General features: G+C 36.5%; 1 protein-coding gene and 1 long non-coding RNA gene across 5 annotated transcripts in view; one reads left to right on the top strand and one right to left on the bottom strand.

Annotated features, from left to right (window-relative positions):
* Il7 (interleukin 7) overlaps positions 1-11,314 on the bottom strand; it is an 82,687-nt gene extending 71,373 nt beyond the window's left edge. The window contains exons 1-2 of one of the 3 annotated variants that reach the window (XM_046468207.2): positions 10,668-11,314; positions 4,582-4,715 (exon numbers count right to left, since the gene is read on the bottom strand). In XM_046468207.2, the coding sequence (XP_046324163.1) occupies positions 4,582-4,715; positions 10,668-10,677 (144 nt within the window). In that variant the 5' untranslated portion in view covers positions 10,678-11,314. Of the gene's footprint in view, positions 1-4,581; positions 4,716-10,667 lie in introns of those variants that run through there. The other 2 variants (XM_046468209.2, XM_058570717.1) reach the window with 2 other exon arrangements.
* The window catches only part of LOC124109548 (uncharacterized), a 38,728-nt gene continuing 23,321 nt past the window's right edge, over positions 4,140-19,546 (top strand). Inside the window, exons 1-2 of one of the 2 annotated variants that reach the window (XR_006857005.2) lie at positions 4,140-10,232; positions 11,432-11,475. This is a non-coding gene — a long non-coding RNA (uncharacterized LOC124109548). Of the gene's footprint in view, positions 10,233-11,279; positions 11,480-19,546 lie in introns of those variants that run through there. The other variant, XR_006857007.2, reaches the window with a different exon arrangement.

Here is a 19,546-nt window from a genome sequence, read left to right as displayed (position 1 = left end):
AAAGAAACAATAAGAGAGGTCAATAGGGAGCCTATACCCTGGGAACAAATCTTTATTCCTCACACTTCAGATAGAGCCCTAATATCCAGAGTATACAAAGAACTCAAAAAATTAGACAATAAGAAAACAAACAACCCAATCAACAAATGGGCCAAAGACCTGAACAGACACTTCTCAGAGGATGACATACAGTCAATCAACAAGTACATGAAAAAATGCTCACCATCTCTAGCAGTCAGAGAAATGCAAATCAAAACCACCCTAAGATACCATCTCATTCCAGTAAGATTGGCAGCCATTATGAAGTCAAACAACAACAAGTGCTGGCGAGGATGTGGGGAAAAGGGTACACTTGTACATTGCTGGTGGGACTGCAAATTGGTGCAGCCAATTTGGAAAGCAGTATGGAGATTTCTTCGAAAGCTGGGAATGGAGCCACCATTTGACCCAGCTATTCCCCTTCTTGGTCTATTCCCTAAAGACCTAAAAAGAGCATGCTACAGGGACACTGCTATATCGATGTTCATAGCAGCACAATTCACAATAGCAAGACTGTGGAACCAACCTAGATGCCCTTCAATAGACGAATGGATAAAAAAATGTGGCATTTATACACAATGGAGTATTACTCTGCATTAAAAAATGACAAAATCATAGAATTTACAGGGAAATGGATGGCATTAGAGCAGATTATGCTAAGTGAAGCTAGCCAATCTCTAAAAAACAAATGCCAAATATCTTCTTTGATATAAGGAGAGTAACTAAGAACAGAGTAGGGACGAAGAGCAGGAGAAGAAGATTAACATTTAACAGGGATGAGAGGTGGGAGGGAAAGGGAGAGAGAAGGGGAAATTGCATGGAAATGGAAGGAGACCCTCAGGGTTATACAAAAGTACATACAAGAGGAAGTGAGGGGAAAGGGAAAAATAATACAAGGGGGAGAAATGAATGACAGTAGAGGGGGTAGAGAGAGGAGAGGGGAGGGGAGGGGAGGGGAGGGGGGATAGTAGAGGATAGGAAAGGCAGCAGAACACAACAGACACTAGTATGGCAATATGTAAATCAATGGATGTGTAACTGATGTGATTCTGCAATCTGTATATGGGGTAAAAATGGGAGTTCATAACCCACTTGAATCAAAGTGTGAAATATGATATATCAAGAAATTTGTAATGTTTTGAACAACCAACAATAAAAAATTAAAAAAAAATACAAGACTATATATATATATATGTGTGTGTGTGTGTGTGTGTGTGTGTGTGTGTGTGTGTGTGTACACAGGTACAGTGGCACTTGCCTGTAATCCCTGTAATCCTAGTGGCTCAAGAGGTTGAGGCAGGATGATGGCAAGTTCAAAGCCAGTTTTATCATCACAGTGAGGCTCTAAGCAATTCAGTGAGACCCTGTGTCTAAATAAAATATTTTTAGGGGGTTGGGGTTGTGGCTCAGAGGTAGAGCGCTCACCTAATATGCATGAGACACTGGGTTTGATCCTCAGCACCACATAAAAATAAAATAAACATATTGTGTCCACTTATAACTAAAAAATAAATATTTTTTTTTAAAAAAAGGCTGGGAATGTGGCTCAGTGGTTGAGTGCCCCTGGGTTCTATTCTCAGTACTAAAAACAAAATCAGGTATGTGTTAAAGAAAACCATCCAGAATATATATTTAAATAAAATGAATTGTTCTATGAGGGATCTCTGCTCTCACCTTGAATAAAGTTTTTTTTTTATCTGAAAAAAAAAAGAATTATAAACCTATCCATACTTTCCATAAAATAGTTTGGCAACATGTATCAAGAAACCTAAAATGCTGATTCTATTTAATTTAGTCACTCCAATTCTATGAATCTGTACTCCATGCTTGGCAGATCATATAGAGTAAGGTACCTTATCATATATTATGAAACTTTCTTTCCCTCTGCAATAAGTAGAAAGAATGAATCTCATTCTTATCCTGTTCCCTGTTTGGACTTCAGATTAGAGTTAGAATAATTTCCATATTTTTACTACTATAACTCTATTCTATGTCCACTTGAAGAAAATGTTAGCAATTTTATCTAGTTTTTTTACTTCATTTTATATAATTTTTATTTCTGTGTATATCATTATTAATGTACATAGAAGTTACCATGAGGATATTATACTAAATAAACAAATGCTAAATTTGTATGGGAAGGGCAGGCTCAACAAATTTTACTTAAAAGGTATACTATCTAAATATATTGGAGATCAGCTCAGTATGCACCAACATGCACTTTCCCTTCAGTTGAAACTGATCTGTGTTATACCACAATGTATGTCTATTCATTTCCAAATGTGGCTCACAACCAGTATGTTTGAAATAATAGGGTGGTGGTTGCTCTTCCTCCTTTTAAAACTACTATTTGCATTGCAAAAACACAACATCATATTTCAAAAGCCTTAGAATATGAAATAGGTATAATTCTATCAAAATAAATACAGGACCTATATAAAAAAGTACAAAATTCTGATCAAATAAATCAAAGAAAGATATAAACAAATGCAGAGCTGTTATAGGATATGGCTACAAGACTCAGTATTGTTGAGATGTCAGTTCAGATGTGAGTTCATATACATTACCCATAAAGATACATAGATTGAAGTAAGAATCTGAAAAGATGTTCAACATCATATTATTAGGTAACTGTAAATTAAAACAACAATGGCAAAAGTCCCAGACTCTGACAATACCAGATGCTGGCATGGGTGAACAACCTTAGGCTTTTATTCACTTCTGGGAGAATGTGGAATGTTACAGTCACTTTAGAAGGCACTTTGGCAGTTATATACAGAGCTAAGCATAATTTTATAATTGGTTATGGTTTGGCTCTGGAAGGCCCCTCCAAAGTTCCACAGTAATGTCCAGAGATGGGGCTTCTGAGAAGTGATTGAATCTGAGGCTCTCACACTATCAGTTGATTAATCCATTTCATGAATTAATAATTTGAATGGACTACTAGGAGGAGGTGGAACCTATAGGTTGGTGGGGCATGGTTGGAGGAAGTAGATCACTATGGGCATGCCCTTGGGGACTATATCTTGTCCCTGGCCCCCTTCTCTGTCTTCTGTCTCCTCCATCCCTCCCTTCCTTCCTTCCTCTCTTTCTCCCTCCCTCCCCTCCTTCTTTCTCCTCTTCCTAGCCACCAAGAGCTAGGCAGCTTTCCTTTGCCACACCCTTCCACCATGATGTTCAGCCTTGTCTCAGGCCCAAGCCAAAGAAGCCAGCTAAGCATTGACTGAAACATCTGGAACCATGAACCAAAATAAATCTGTCCTCCTCTAAGTTGTTCTTGTCAGGTATTTTGGTCACAGTGAGGAAAAGCTGAGTAACACACCATATGATTCAGCAATCAGACTCCTAGATATTTATCCAAATGAATAGAAAACTAATGTTCTCACCAAACACTGCACATGTATGTTTACAGAAGCCTTTATTTATAATTGCCCAAACTTGGAAGCAACCAGGATACATCCTTCCATCTGTGAATAGATAAACTGTAGCCTATCCATTGAATGGAATATTATTCTACAATAAGAAAATAAATGAGCTACCAAGCCACAAAAAAGCATGGAAGAACTTTTGATGCACATTTCTAAGTAAAGGAATCCAGCCTAAACAGGCTACAGACTGCATGATTCCAACTACATAACGTTCTAGAAAGGGAAAAACTAGAGAGACAGTAAACAGATCAGTGGTTGCCAGGAGTGCAGAGGGAGAAAGGGAAGGATGAGTCAGTGGAGCATAGGCAATTTTTAGAACAGTGAAATGAATTCTATGTGATACAATACTCATGGATACATGATATTATACCTCTACCAAAACCTACAGAACTGAATAAAACAGTGAATCCTAATGTCAGTTATGAGCTTTGATTCAATAATGTATTAATAATAATTCCTCAATTTTAACAAATGTACTACACTAATGCAAAGTGATAATAATAAGGAAAACTGTGCAGAGGGAGAAGTACATGGAAATTCTCTAATTTTTGTTCAAATATTCCATAAATCAAAATCTGTTCTAAAATATAAAATCGATTAATTAAAAACAGTGTTTACAGAAAATAAAAATTAACTTTCAGGATATTATATATAATACATATGTACAAAGTATATATGCATAAATATGCATGTATACATATTCTGATAAAATACACACTTTTTTACACCTTGACTTTTAGATATTGTCCTCTGTTATTCAACCTCTCCTTATGTAATGTGTCTACAAAGACTAACACCATAAAGGTGAGATGGGGAAATGCAGGTAGTAATAATGAATTATGCTTATGAGAAATTTGATCATAAAGGGTAACAAGACTGAAACGGATAGTGAGAGTCTTAGGGTCTAGGAAAGATTTATTTTTAAAGGACATTAAAATATAATGATGGAACTAATAAAATATATAGTTATCGGTACATTACATTTTATTTTAGTAGTTATTTCACTTTTGTCCATAAATATAGATGGATACTTGATTATAAAATGGCATGCCAAAAATATATATGATATTTTCCCAATGAGCAAAAATGTAAGAAAAACAAAAAAAGCACATACCAATTCATTGAAGCTGATCATTAGAACATGCTCAAATTCTTTACCTTCTTTACCTTTAATATCACAATCAGATGAAGTTACTGGTAACAGAGCAAGGATCAAGGGAGGAATTCCAAAGATATACCTAAAAGAAACTAAATTCAACAGTAAATAAGAATGAGCTAAATGTTATGTCATGTTATATTTGATCGTGGTTTTACAATGGGCTTGACCACTTATTTTTAATAATTTTAAATATGTATCTCAGTTCCTGAATAATGGGGGAAGAACTCTATACACTGAAATTATATAGCAACCAAACTAGAACTACATTTTGAAATTTAGGTTTCATTCTTTTTTTTTTTTTTTTTTTTTTGTAGCATGCATTGAACTCAGGGGCACTCAATCACCAAGACACATCGCCAGCCCTATTTTGTATTTTATTTGGAGGCAGGGTTTCTCTGAGTTGCTTAGTGCCTCGCTTTGGCTGAGACTAGCTTTGAACTTGAGGTCCTCCCGCCTCAGCCTCCAAACCATTGGGATTACAGGCGTGTGCCACCACACCGGGCTTCATTCACTTTGTTAACATAGAAATTTCTGTTAGGAAGTGTAGAACAGTGTGATGAGATCAAAGAACACTTCTGAAAGACACTTTAGGGGTAATGATGACTTAGTAAATGTGCATTTATGTTGAACATCCTTGTAAGAGAAGGTATCTGCAGGCAAAGAGGTATGCTACAGTTTTAAAAAGTTACACAATATTGAAATTTTATGATGTATGGCATGTGATTGTTTATGTGAAAACTTGAACATGGTACACTTAAAGGAATATTCATTGACTTCTCCCTGGAGGGCAGCACTGTGGGAGGTTCATCTCCACAACACTACACTGTGATCCTGTTCTTTCTTTTTAGTGATGGAACTTAAAGGGTTTCCCTGCCCCCAATTCTTACAGAATTACACTTGTATTTTGATACTCCCTTTTCTTCTTTTCATTATTTTCTGAATTTATGGACTCAGAGATCCACATTTTATTCAAACACATCTTTTCTCAAATTCTTGCCATGTTAGAAAACCTAAAAAATAAATTTACACCCTGTGAATTCATTATGTCTGTCTGTTTTAGATAAGTCTTCCCCATTAGAAGCAGCTATACAATAAAAAGAAATGAAATTTTTAATGGTGTGATTTGGGGCTGTAAAAATACACAAACTGGAAATTCAGTGATTCCCAGAAACATTAAATTTGATCTATTTCTTCACCAGCCTGCCATAGTGTCTTGTTTGCATTGTTCCATGAACTCTGAGTTATGTTGAGTTTTTGAGAGTTTCACAAAAGAACTTTAATTGTGCTTGTTCAGTGCATGGCATTTCCACGTGTACCTTCCTTAATTAAGAGTTCAATTAACCTTCCTTCCACTCAACGAACTAATATTGTGACAACTGCCTAAAAACTGTTAAGGATATCATAAAATTTCCAATAACTGTATTATGTTATCATCTGTCTTAAAAAATCAGTAACTCTCCCTAATAAATTATGCTTTTAGTGACTGATATTTTTACAAATACAGAAAGTAGACTAGGCAAAAGTTAAGGAATACGCGTAAATCATACGTCTTATCTTCATGTGACATAAAGAAATATAAAGAAATATAATGCAAGAGTGAGACACAAAATCTGTTCATAGATCTAATACTAACTACCTGTATGCACTGTAACTAAGAATACATTTAGGAGACAAGTGATTATGATCCTAGTTACTTTTAATCAAATATCTACCAGATGCTGGTTGCTGGTGCCAGGGACTGTTAGGAGTATTTATATATATTCCTGCAAGTAGCACAGAGGTAGTAGGTGTCAAGTTTGGACATTCACCTAAGTTTACTGTCTTACCAGAATTTGATCAAAAAAAGCCCTAATATTTTGATAACATGTAATTTCAGTGGCCTTCTGCATAAAAACTGCTTCCATGTGATAATATTCAGTTCCACCTTTCTCTTCTTCTATCATTTCTTCCTCCTGAAGATCTTCAAACAGTAATTAATTGCTCATTAATTACTGGCAATTAATCTGACCTGGTATTGGATATGTACAGTTCGTAGAGAAACATACTTTTAATTTCTCTTTTCATTTCCAGGTATCCTAAAGTTATACTTTTGGAGAAATAGACAAAGAAGGAAAAATTATAAGGCACATAATTTAGAATGAACTTTAAGGAGACTATAGTAAAATAATTAAATGCTAGAGTGAAAATGAGATATGTTTATCATTATACTTAAATGTTACTTCAGAGGCCAATATTTTATATATTAAAAATGAGGTGTTTTATTTTCCATAAGCACCGTCTTCTTCACCCCAATTTTCAGTTATAACTACTCCCAAAACTCATATCAACCTACTATTTCATTGGATGGCATTTTATCAATTCTTTCCAATGGTGGTTGGATGGAAAGTTCAGTCTTTGGGATGCTACAACTAATTTCTCAATGCTAAAACATAATTTATCTTGCCTGTAAAGAGTCTTCTGTTACCATAGTTGTTGTGGAAAAGCTAGCCCCACACACTAGGACAATATAAAGCATGAGGCTTTGGAAACACAGAGACCTGGGACTTCTGTCCTCATAGGATAGTGGGTTGTGTTACTGAGTGAATGGCTTCATCTACCTGATTTTTAAATGAAAACATTAGACTAAATGATCTCTTAAATCTTTTTCAGCTCTTAAGCCCCTTCATTCTGTCTTACCTGGCCATTCAAATAGAGAAACTCTTCAGGTTTAAAATTGTTTTCAGGACAATTCTGCAAAACTATCCCAGGCCTGAGACCCACATCTCAATGATTCTCAGCTCTCTCAAGATCTGGTTTGTTTTACAACGGAAATCTTTTCTTCCATATTACATACTTAAGTGATATATGAAGATTGTTTGGCTTGAGGGGACTTTGAACAGTGTCACAATGGGAAAGAGACTCAGCTTTATTTTATTTTGTTTGCATTTGTTTCATACTATATAGGCCTCTGCCCTTCCCCCTCCCCCTGAACTTTTCATTGGATTACAGAAAAGACAAACCCTAAGGAACAATGCAAGGCAAGTGTGGGCTTGTGGAATTGTCTTTAAATCTCCTGAAGGGACTGAAATTGGAGAATTTGTTTTCAGTAGGGAATTTGGTTAAACAGAATGATAGCGGTTTAAGAATTCTTGTTGGTTTTTAATTTAAGCCAAATAATACATTCAATTCTTAGCTGCTCAAGTTATGGGGTCAAAGTGAAGATAAATAAATTGTTTCTACAGCCCTCCAAATCCAGTCTTTTATCAGAATTCAAGAACAATAGTGTTTATTGAATGCCTATTACACAAACCTCTTTTCACTGGGAATATAATTCCAAAATCATTTCATGAAGTACTTAGAAATTATTTACATTTTTCTGGGTGCAGTGGCACAGGCCTGTAATTCAGAAGCTTGGGAGGCTGAGGCAGGAGGATCACAATTTCAAAGCCAGCCTCAGCAAAAGTAAGATGCTAAGCAACTCAGTGAGATCCTGTCTCTGAACAAAATACAAAATAGGGCTGGGATATGGCTCAATGGTCTAGAGCCTCTGAGTTCAATTCTTGGTCCAACCCTCCCAGAAAAAGAAATCATTTACATTTTACAGGTGTAGAATCTAGGGCCCATAGAACGTTTTTCCAATATAGAATGTGCCTAGGAAGAGCCAAGATTCAAATCTGTTTTGTTCAGGTTAAGGAATCTAGAAACTCAGCTTTTAGCTACTGTGGTACCCCACTTCCTATAAAAATGTATACGTGGGTTTAAGAGGAAGGCAAAAGAACTCATTTCCTTTTCTGCAAAAACTTCACCAAGGTAATTTCTGGCCAAGCTCAGAAACTGTATCATATACCCTTATTTCAAAAAAAAACACTAAATATTTGCTTTTATTTGAGTAGGTAATGTGAGTGAGACTAGGAGAAAAAAAGATCTCAACACATAAATATGATTAGACATCTGAGTTGGTCCTACAAAATAATCTTTTCTATTTTTAAGTTATTTAAACACTGATATGGTGCAATTTGTAAATTCTCTTTGTACCTATTCTAATCATTTTGGTTTTCTGCTTTTATTACTATTCCATTGTTTTCAGTCCTCAAATATGAAGAATTCACCCAAATCCAATTGCATAGTTGAGGATCACATAGTGAGTCATCATCTACTTAGAAACTGAGCTGTTTCCATGTTTTCTTTGCAATGCCCTTGGTTCTAATGCAATTACTTCTTTCTGGTTCTCCTCCTCATTCTAACACATCTTGGGGGGTTTCTTATTTTTTTTTCTTGGTACTGAGGTTTGAACCCAGGATTGCTTCACCATTGAGCTACATCTCCAGTCCTTTTTATTTTTATTTTTTTGAGACAGGGCCTCCTTAAGTTGCTTAGGATGGCCTTGAACATGCAGTCCTCCTGCTTCAGCCTTTCAAATGGCTGGAATCACAGGTGGGCATCACCACACTGGGCTTATCTACTTCACCTCTCAAAAGAAAGAGCAAAGAAAGAGATGTAAACGGTATTCCTATGTACAGTCTTGGAGTTTGAACTTCTCATAAAATCACTTGGAACCAAGATGTAGAAAACCACTCAATATAATAATTACATTATAACACATTAGAAGTTTAGAATTTTAATATTTTGTTTGCTATTAGTAGTTTATGATGCATTAATATAGATGTACATCCAAAAATAAAGTTTCCTTACTAAAAGTATACACCCTGAGTTTCTTTTGTCTTTTTATGTCTCTACTTTTGATAAGAGGTAATTCAAGGATTAGAATCAGGAGAGAACCAGAAAGAAGTAATTGCAGGTGAAACCAAGGGCATTGCATAGAAAACACAGATACAGCTCCATTTCTAATTCTACATTTAAACTTCTGGAGCACTTTTCTAACAGATCCATAATTGTCTTTGATATTATTTCATGCTCCTCCTCCCCCCCCCTTTTTTTTGTTACTGAGCTATTTCCCCTAGTTATGTCAATTCTAGGTGTTTTAATATCTATGAGATGGGAAATGAATCTTGATCTAACAGAATAGTCACGGAAGTACACAGAGCATCAAAAGGAAGAGCAGAAAGCTGGCTCCCTATTCTTCCACCTTCTCCCACAGGTCTTCTAGCTTAATGAAGTGCTTATAGTAAAACATGCCAATTTCCCTAAGTAGATCCTCTCCCCTCACATACCTTTCTCCTCTGTTTAATTCCAGTATTTTTAATTTATTTATGTTAGCCCCTTACATTAGCCACATGGCTGCCAAATGGGATCCAACCCACGTTAATTCTGTCCTTCTCCGTTTTAAGTCCTTTTTCGGCGGAAATAAAATCTAGCAGATATCATCAGGGGTTTACAATTTAGAAGGAAATCTATTTAATCCTGCCTCCATCAAGGATCGAGCATATAGGACAAAGCAACATCTGGCTATTTTCAATGCAAATTGCAGGACATGAGTTCCCAGCAAACAGCGCAGGGTACAGCCCCAGATGGAAACTCCCAGCCCCACTGAGGGGGAAAAACGGGGTTTTACGGAGACCTGTCCCTTAGGGCTTAAAAGCGCGTCCCCAGGGAGCTTCGCTTTCAGTTCTCTAGGAAGTTCGGAGCTGCAAGAACCCAGCTACTCACTCGCTGAACCTAGGCTGCCTGTAAGTAACTTCGCGCTGCCTGGAGCACGGGTAGGGCTAGTTTGGCTCAGTGTTCGCCCAGGGCGACGCTGGCTAGGGACAGACAGACTTTCTTTGGAAGTCACTGACTGCCTCTGAGATCTGGCTGTAGGTTGCCCCTGCTGAGCGGCGCGGAGGTTGCAGCGCTTAGTCTCGGACAGAAGGTAAGCCTCGGGACTGCTTTTCACAGCTCGCTAGGGACAGCAAACCCAGATGCAAATGACTACGGACCATTGTACTCAGGAGTGGGTAGCGGCTGACCACGGGAGAGGCAGTGTTCTCTGCAGGTCCAAAGTGCAAGCCGGGCTATTCCCGGACGTGCCTTGGCTCTGGGGGGTGGGGAGAATCGCAGCGCGTCCGGGAGTCCCCAGGCGCGCTTGGCGCGCGAACTTGTGCGCCCGGGAGAAGAGCGCTTACCATGGAACATTGTCTGCGGGAGGTGGGCGTAGTCATGATGACCGCAACTGCAGCAGGAGCACGCTCTCACCCACAATCACTCCCAGGACCATGGTCTTACGCGGAGTTGACACAAGTCCGCGCTGGATAGGCCAGTCTCTGCAGCTGGTTTCTTTCACCCGTGGCGCGCCTGTTGTTTCATCCATCCCAGGAGGGGCGGCACACATCACAGCCTGGCTCTGTGCTTTGCCTTTTCCATAACTTCCGTAGGATCAGCCGGCAGTGTACTTTCAGTTTCTTCTTTCGGCTTGGTCTGTAGGATCGATCTTTAAGTTTATCCTCTGGACGCCTTTACCATCTCCTCACTGTTGGGCGCCCGTGTTCTTCCTTAGCACTTCCCATGCAGCTGGACCAGGACCAGAGGGAGGTGCAAATTTGCCAAGTACCGCAGGAGAAATCAGGTGGCCTTCTGATTCAGAGCGATTCAGGGTAAAAGACTTTTCAGATGACTCTTAGCCGCCTTGGCAACTCTTGGGCCACCGAGAGCTAAAACCATTGGTTGCTAATGTGTTCCCGAAAACCACAAATGTGCAGGGCGAAAGCTGGGCAATTGCAAGCGGACGCCACAGAGGAGGCGTCGCCGCTTCTGCCGCGGATGTGACAAACGTTGCCAAGTCATCTTATAAAAAAAGGAAGTGAAGAATGATTAAGAGGATCACGCCCTCTGCCTCTCCAATCTCTCTAATCAGTTTCTTTCTCTCTCTTTTGTACATGTACATACTCAGGTGGGACCTTAAGGAAAAACAATTCTGCGGCCCCACCTAATCGGGTAGGTAAGTGCTACCTTTAGATAATCAAAACTCAACTAAAGTGGAGGACATGGAAAATTACTATAACTTCCACATGTGTATCTGACATGGATGGCTAATAATTCCAACTATCCATTTTGATTGTGTGTCACTGAGGAGTTAATTTCTTCTTAGACCTGAATTACCTAAGTATTTCCTGCTTTAGTTTTGTTTCTGCTACTATTTTGCAGAAATCCTGCTTAAATGAAGGTGGGTTATGTAAACCAGTAATGTAGGGATAAAGGTTATTGTTTATTTAGCATTTGCTCTGTGCCAAATATTGTGTTAAGCATTTTACATATATTGTCCCATGCAAACCTTTCTATGAGGTAGGATATTTTCTTATTTGCACTTCACATATGTGAATCAGACACTTCTTTAAGTGATATGCCAGTTTACTTAGAGAGAATTAAGACAAAAACAAAAAAAATACAAACCCTGCTATATTCTGGCTCCAAAGTTCATGTTGAGAATCCTTGTGTTAGAAGGAAGACCTTGCAAACAGTACAAGTAAATAGAAATTGATGCTGGGAGGGTGATGACGACATGTGGGCGTGCCCCTGCCCCACAGTGGGGAACTCAGGAGAGGTTTCTGGAGTTGTGACTTCTAAATTGACACTTGAGCAGGAATGAACTTGGATTTGGTAAAGAGCTTCTGTAATAGTGTAGCAAGGAAAAGAGACAAAGAATAAGGAGGGAGATAAAGAAAACAGCAATGAATTAGAGAGTTAGACAACTGACTCAAGCCTGAAACTTGGATCTTTTGATTCCTCTTATCTTTTTTTCCCACAACCAATTTATTGGCAAGTCCTGTCAGTGCCACCTCCAAAATAAACCCTGCCAGATGACTACAAAGGCTGTCCAGGGAATCTTCCAGCTTTCCCTCTCTCCCAAAACCCCTTCTCAGAGAGGCATGATACCTGATTGCACTTCTCACCCTCTGACCACTTCCCACTGTGTACCAGGTCCTCAAGGCCCTGTGTGATGGGATCCTACCACACTCTCTGTTACCCATTTCAACCTCATTATGCTGCAGTCATATAGGCCTTTTCTTCCCTGTGCCCAGGGAAGCTTGCTTCCATTTAAAGCAGTGTGTAAGCACATGGTTGGCATTCAGTATTGCTAATTGACAACATGAGAGAGAATGATGGCATGAAAATTGCTCTGTGGCAATATTGTGCTAAGCATTTTACATATATTGCCCCAAATATGCAAAACTTCCTGTGAGGTAGAACATTTTCTCATTTGGCTTCACAGGGGTGGAATCAGAGACTTCCTTAAGTAAATGTGACAGTTTACCTAGCAGAATTAGGAGAAAAATAGAGAATGTATAGTGAAGGCAGAAAGGAACTAGAAGAAAAGTGGAAGAGACAAGGGAAACAAATGAGACCAGGAGACAGAACAGAATGGGAAAAGCCAACTATTTCTATTTTTTTTTTTTTTGGAACTAAATGAGGAGTAGGGAGTAGGGAGAGATGAAGCTGAAGTGACTGTTGAAGATAAATTCTATAACAAAGCATGCCTGGGTTACTAATTAGTTATTTAAATCTCTGACAGAAGCATGGAGGCATGTAATGACTCATGGCTTGCTCTTTTCCCCCCTTCTTCTGTTTTCAAACATTTCAGGGACAGAATACAAGAGCATCCATCAACAACTTGCACAGGAGGAAATCTGTCTTCCTTTTTGCAATCACCATAAAGCCTGGCAGAATAAGGGCCTTTGCATAAGCAAACTTTGGGGGAAAATATTTAGAGTTCCAGGAGAGATGTAAATTTCTCACTGGACACTGCCTTTTGAAGAGAATATTCTGAAAGCATTTGGGATTTTTATGATTATGTTAATAGATGCACCTTCTAACTACATCAAATTATAGAGAATTCTATCACAAAATCAATATCATTTGTAAAAATTCCCAAAGCCTTAAGTTAGCTATTGTAATTTTGATTAACTGAAAACAATTATTTATCTCACAGACGGGAAAGGATAAAGTTTTTTTTTAAATTGCTAAATTGCTAATGATTTATGATTAAAGAAATGGAGCAGTTATTATTATGCTTGCTCATAGAACCAATGAATTGTGCAAAAAAGCCAAAAAGGAGACAAATATAAATTTTATGAATTATTATCATTAAATTTTAAAAGGGAAGATAATATTCTTATAATAGAAAAATATTGAAATGAAATGATGTCAACCTAAAGAGAAAATTGTTGTAAGTTAACCAATTTCTTTTTAATATTCTACAATCTGCAGTCAAAATGGTCAATTATTTTTAACCTGAAAATATTTTCCTATTAACTGTACTATCTTTGTCCAACTTAATATGACTACTCTTTATAGGCTGGAATCTGAATTCTATATAGTGTACTAACCCTAGATATTTTCTGAAGTTCCTGTGATTTAATTTTCCAACCAAATATTAAACTTGTTTCAAATACACACATGCACGTACACAGGCATGCTCACGCAAAGACAATGTTAGGGACATGGGCTCTATGTAGTTCTGCAGGGTCTTGTGCTTTGAAGGACCCCTCTTTTGTTTACTACTCTGCTGTCACTGTGTTGAAATTCTTAATTATTTTTTAACATTTTCACTTTGCACTGGGTCTCACAAATTTTGTAACTGGCCATGCACTCTACAAATGTTGTTACACATGAATAACGATGTATGTCTTTAAGGTGGCTTCAGTCTGGTGTGAAAAGCAAATGTTAAATTTGTAATTCCAAAAATGAAAAATGTTTGACAAGGAAAAGATGGCATGTTATTTTAAACCAGAGATTTAAGATAATTTTAATCCATTTTGTAGTGAAATAAGGGCCCAGAAAAAGTTAATTGACCTGTTCAATGGAAACAAAGCAACTATAGGAGTGAATAACCTTTAACTCTAGATCTGCTCTGTTTGATTTCCAAGTCTGAGCTTGGGAGAAAATTTTGAATCTTATCAAATGACTACTAGGCATTTATTTACATGGTCATGTTTTTTTCTTGTAGCATTACTGAACAAACCATACATTTAACATAATGCTGAATTTAAATTGCTAATATTGGGATTTTGCGATTCTACTTATAGTCAGGGTATGTTTGTACTTCACATTCAACTTGAATTGGTCTAGTTTTGTCAGATTTTGCTAACTTCATAGTAGGAATTGGAGGATCATTGTTTGTAAAAGTTGCATTAAAGCTTTCTATAAACTATTTTTCTCTGGAAGACTTACTGGAGAATTCAAAAATAAATCATACTTCATTTTATGGAACAAAATTCAGCTATAGGATGAGACTGTCAGTTTTGAGTATTATAAGAGTCAAAATGAAAAGGTTTGTTCTCAAGGCTTAATCAAAATGGCCGTGTCAGAATGTCAGGAACTCTGTTGGAGATGTACATGTCAGCATACTGGTGATGGCCAGAGTCATGGAAATGAATGAAATTACTCAACCTGAATGTTAGAAAAAGAAAACTTGTGCCTGGAGGAATATTGAAATACAGCACCACCGGGTAGATGGGGACAGTGCCTACTGGCAAGTAGTGGCAGAAAAGTCTGAAAGTCAGGAGTCAGCACCCCAGAAGGCAAGGGAGGACAGAATTTCAAAACAGAGTAAGCAGTTAGTGTTTCCAGAAGTCACAGAGAGGTTGAGCAAGATAAATGTTGAAAAGTATGTCTACTAAATTTGGCAGAGCAGAGATTATCCATGGTTCTCATGGCAACAGTTTGAGAAGAGCAGTGTACATAGATTTGTGGGGAGCGAGGGAAGAAGGAAATAAAGTGAGAGGGAACAACTTTTTCAAGATGTATGGTAACAATAAAAGGAAGAGAACAATGGTTTGAAAGGTTAGTAAGGCATAATGGAAGCTTTAGTTATCAAGGAGTACTTGAGAATACTTACTAATTAATTAATAAAAAGGTTTAGTCCAAGTAGGAGAGGATGACTCAAAGAAACCAGAGATGGCTGACTTTCTTTTCTTATATTCTCTTCATTTTTGTTTCCTTTTTAATTTTTTCCCTTAAACTTTATAATTCTAAAGTTCTACCCAATGTCTAATTTTATACTCTTTTAAAGTGATCCTTATGATAATCACTTGTATATTGCTGGAATAATTGTCTAAAAGAGAAATCTAATATTCCCCAAGTTGCCTATCTGAGTGAACAGCAGCTATAGCTTATGTAGTTTGCATTATGTGACCCTTTTGTATGTCAGTAATGTGTTGTTGGCAATCAAAACTTTCTTTTATATGCCAGATTTTAGAGGAACTATGCTCTTAACATTTATAAAAAAAATAAGTAGAGAAGATTACACCTATAACAATTTTCTTCATGCATAGTATTTGAAATAAATGGAAAAACATTTTGCTTAAGTGCATGGACAAATCCCTTTATATTATAAATTCACTATGTGAGAATGTTGGGTTGTTTTGGGGAGACAACAGTGACTGTCTCACTCAACTTAAAATTCTCTGAAGTCAACAGGATGCCTTTCAAGTTACAGACTCTATCCAGGTATGACCTGTGGAAAACAGAAACATCAAATACACAGATCTTGGCATGCTTTCCTTATAGATAATCAGTATCTCAGTGATGTTAACATCAAAGAATATTACAGTACCAATTACTGACTGACATGGATATGGCAAAATTCTAATATTTAATAGAAATTTAGAGTATTTGTTCAATGTGGAAAGTCATCTTTTTTGAATCCCTTTATTGTTAGATTAGAAAATTAGTGCAGTCTTCTTCCCCTTCCAGCAGATTTGTTCCAGCATATTTCCTGTTACCTTGGACTCTTAGTTACATCCATTAACTCATATATATGACATGGAATGATTAGATGTTTTGCAGAAGTAATGAAGTTAACAAACATCAACCTAAGTGGGATGTGGTGGTACATGTCTGTAATCCCAGCTATTCTTGAGGCTAAGGCAGGAGGATCATAAGTTCAATATCAGACTAGGCAATTTAGGGAGACCCTGTCTCAAATTAAAAATAAAAATTTAAAAAGGGACTGGGGTGTAGCTCAGTGGTAGAGTGCCTCTAGTTCAATTCCCAGTACTATAAAAATAAATAAGTAAATAAGTAGATAAATAACAATCTAGAAAGATTTTTGTACCTTCCTGAGTTCCTGGGGTACTGGTTTTGCTCTATGCCAATTATGTTTTAATTAACTAGCATCTGAAAAACCTGGAACTACATTCACATGAGCACAAAAATTGTCAAGAGACTTAAATACTAAGCCATTGAATACGGTGTGTCAGACAATGATTTCTTCAAACAAGGGAGTAGAATGTCATTATTTCTTGAGTAACATGTCCTATTAAATGGTGGCGGTATTCTGTGATTTTTCTTATTCCTTTTACCTTGTCAGCAATTCTCCCTAATTTTTGACCCAGACGTTTTCTTCTCATGTCTCTTTATTAGATTTTTTATGACCAATTAGTTTTTTGATTTTCCTTTGTAAGACATTACTTCAAACAGTGAAATGTGAAATTTTCTATTTCTTCTTATTTGTGTTTTTCAAAATAATACATCATTTTCATTCTCTGAGACCTTTAAACTTTTATCTAGATTGGATAAATAGAATCACTTTGATTCTAATTCTAAACTAACCCAGATTATAACTTTTCAATTCTAAAGTAAATTCCATGAAATTAAGGACCATTTACTAAATACAAATAATGTTTTTACACATTCATCTAATAGGTTTTCTTTTTAAGCTTTTCAGTATATATATTTTTTCTGTTTGTTTTCATGCTCTTTTGGCCTAAAATGACACCTAATCAATAAACAAAACGAAACTGAATATTATTGCATGCACTGTGTATGCATTCAAAAATGATCTAACAATTGGGACTAGAGGTGTTTTGTAGGCATTCTTCAATAACAACAATATTTAAATCAGCAACTTTAAAATCCAAATGCATCCAAACCAAATCAAAACAAAACATCAAAACTGAGGATTTCCAACAGTCACAAAGATCAGTATCCAAGTGCAAAAAAAAAAAAAAGTTTGCAAAGTTCAAAGAAATCTCATAATATTGAATCTATAAAAGCACCAGGAAATATCAATTAATCAGGTCAAATTCAGTTTTGTCCCTGTGCTGCTTTAATCTCTGTAGAAACTACTGTCTTTTTACTTTAGATTTCCCTAAATCTTTGTAGGCTCTTGATACCCTTAATAAACTCTTGTTTCATTGAATCGATTTTTTTTTTTTTTAGTGTGAGGCAAGCACTCTGCCACTGAGCTACATCCCCAGCTATTTTGACTTGAAAGTGACTTAATACAAATTCTTTTTTTTATTTTTCATATAATGTCTTTATTGAATATTAAATTGCAAAAGGAGATAAGATTTATGGCAAATCTGTTCTTGCAAATAGACCTTTTTGGCAGATCATTTTGCTAATTTCCATTGTTTAAGTGCAGCTAAATCACTATACCATATCAGTAAATGGAATTATCTGGAACTTGCTTTTCCATGACAATAAGTTCTGACTCAAACAATATGTATCACCTCCCCTTCAAAAGCTAATGTGTTTTAAGCATGATCCCCAGTACAGCAAGGTCAGAGGTCAGAGCTCCAATCACTGCTTAAAAGCCTCATCTTTGGAACTTACAGCACTGGGGATCATGTTTTCATGAAAGGAGCTTTTTAGGGGACACTTCATATCTAAGCCATAGCAGTCCCCTGTGTGAAATAGGTTGACTGTGTTGAAACTATATTGTAATTGTTTGAACAATTTTATCCTCACAATGTGAGATCATTGAAGGCACAAGTGACTCTCCTATGTGATGTGTTTTGAGCCTAGCACAGTGCTTGTCTTGCATCAGATGTTTGATGTGTGGTTTCAGGATGAGTGGATGGCTTCTTGTGTTATCACATGAGTCATGTGACTAAGTTTTCTGTTTCCTAATGACAGACACCTATCTTGGTGGTTTTATTCTTAAGCCCTGTCCCCAGACATCAGGGACACTCAGTAAGAAAATAACCAGTATCACATTAGAGGAAAACACATTTATGATTCTGGTTTCATCAACTGGTAAAGAAGATACAGATTAATTAGAATACCTCACTCTTCAGAAATTCAAGTTGTGAAATGGCTCCACCTTTTAGATACGTTCAATCTAGTCGTATATTTAAAAAACAAACCCACTGTTAGGATTATATCATTCCTATTCTATATCAACAATGGTTAAGTAGCATAGAGATATGTTCAAAACATAGCTCTAAGTATGTGGGTCACCCTATCATAAGTTGTTTAATATCCACAAACCTCATAAAATCTTGATAGAACAACACCATAAAGATGAGGCTTTCTTTTTTTCTAAAATGGTCTTCAGATGGATCTAATATTAGCCAGACGTGCTTGTGTATGTGTTCTACATTGAGAAATAGATATGCTAAAATAGGACCATGAAGAAGAAGGTAATTTAGTTAAATATAGATAGCCTCTTACATGAAACATTTATATCAACCTTTCCCTTTAAATAATACGATTAAATTGAAAATGTTTAATTTTTATTATAAGATCAGCTTTTAGTTGCTTTGTGTTCCTCTGATACTTCCCCAAAACAAACAAGACATTTCAAATTGAGGAAAGTGACTCTAAATAGTATTCCAGAATTGCTTGGCTTTATTTGCAACATTTGGTTGATGGGAATTATTTAGTAACAGCAATATTTCTGATGACTAATAGTGGTTTCTAGGTGGCATTGTAAATAAAAATTGTAAGTGTCTTAGAGATGGAAGGTTATGTTGCATAAATTGAGTCCATAAAATATGCTTTGTAAACTAGTGTAGGTGTCAGTTTTCTTGTTAATTTTGAAGTTTATTTGTGTTTTGTAATTGTGAATTTAAAATACATTTTCTATAAATTGGATGAACAATAATTTAATGATTTTCATACTACATTAATGGACAAATAAATATTTGTACTTATTTGTAATTCATGTTTAAACTCCTCCATGTTATTCAATATATTTTTAATACTTTAAAGTATACCCTGAATATGAAATATTTCAGTAATGCTGATAGGGTAGAGGGCCACAGAAGGAAACTGTGTTCTA

The sequence above is a fragment of the Marmota monax genome, unplaced genomic scaffold (genome assembly GCF_021218885.2).
Source record: "Marmota monax isolate L192 unplaced genomic scaffold, Marmota_monax_Labrador192_F-V1.1 WCK01_AAM20220418_F8-fsc00115, whole genome shotgun sequence".
Lineage (NCBI taxonomy): Eukaryota > Metazoa > Chordata > Mammalia > Rodentia > Sciuridae > Marmota > Marmota monax.
Note: the sequence above shows the minus strand (reverse complement) of the source record. Positions and strands in the feature narration are given on the sequence as shown.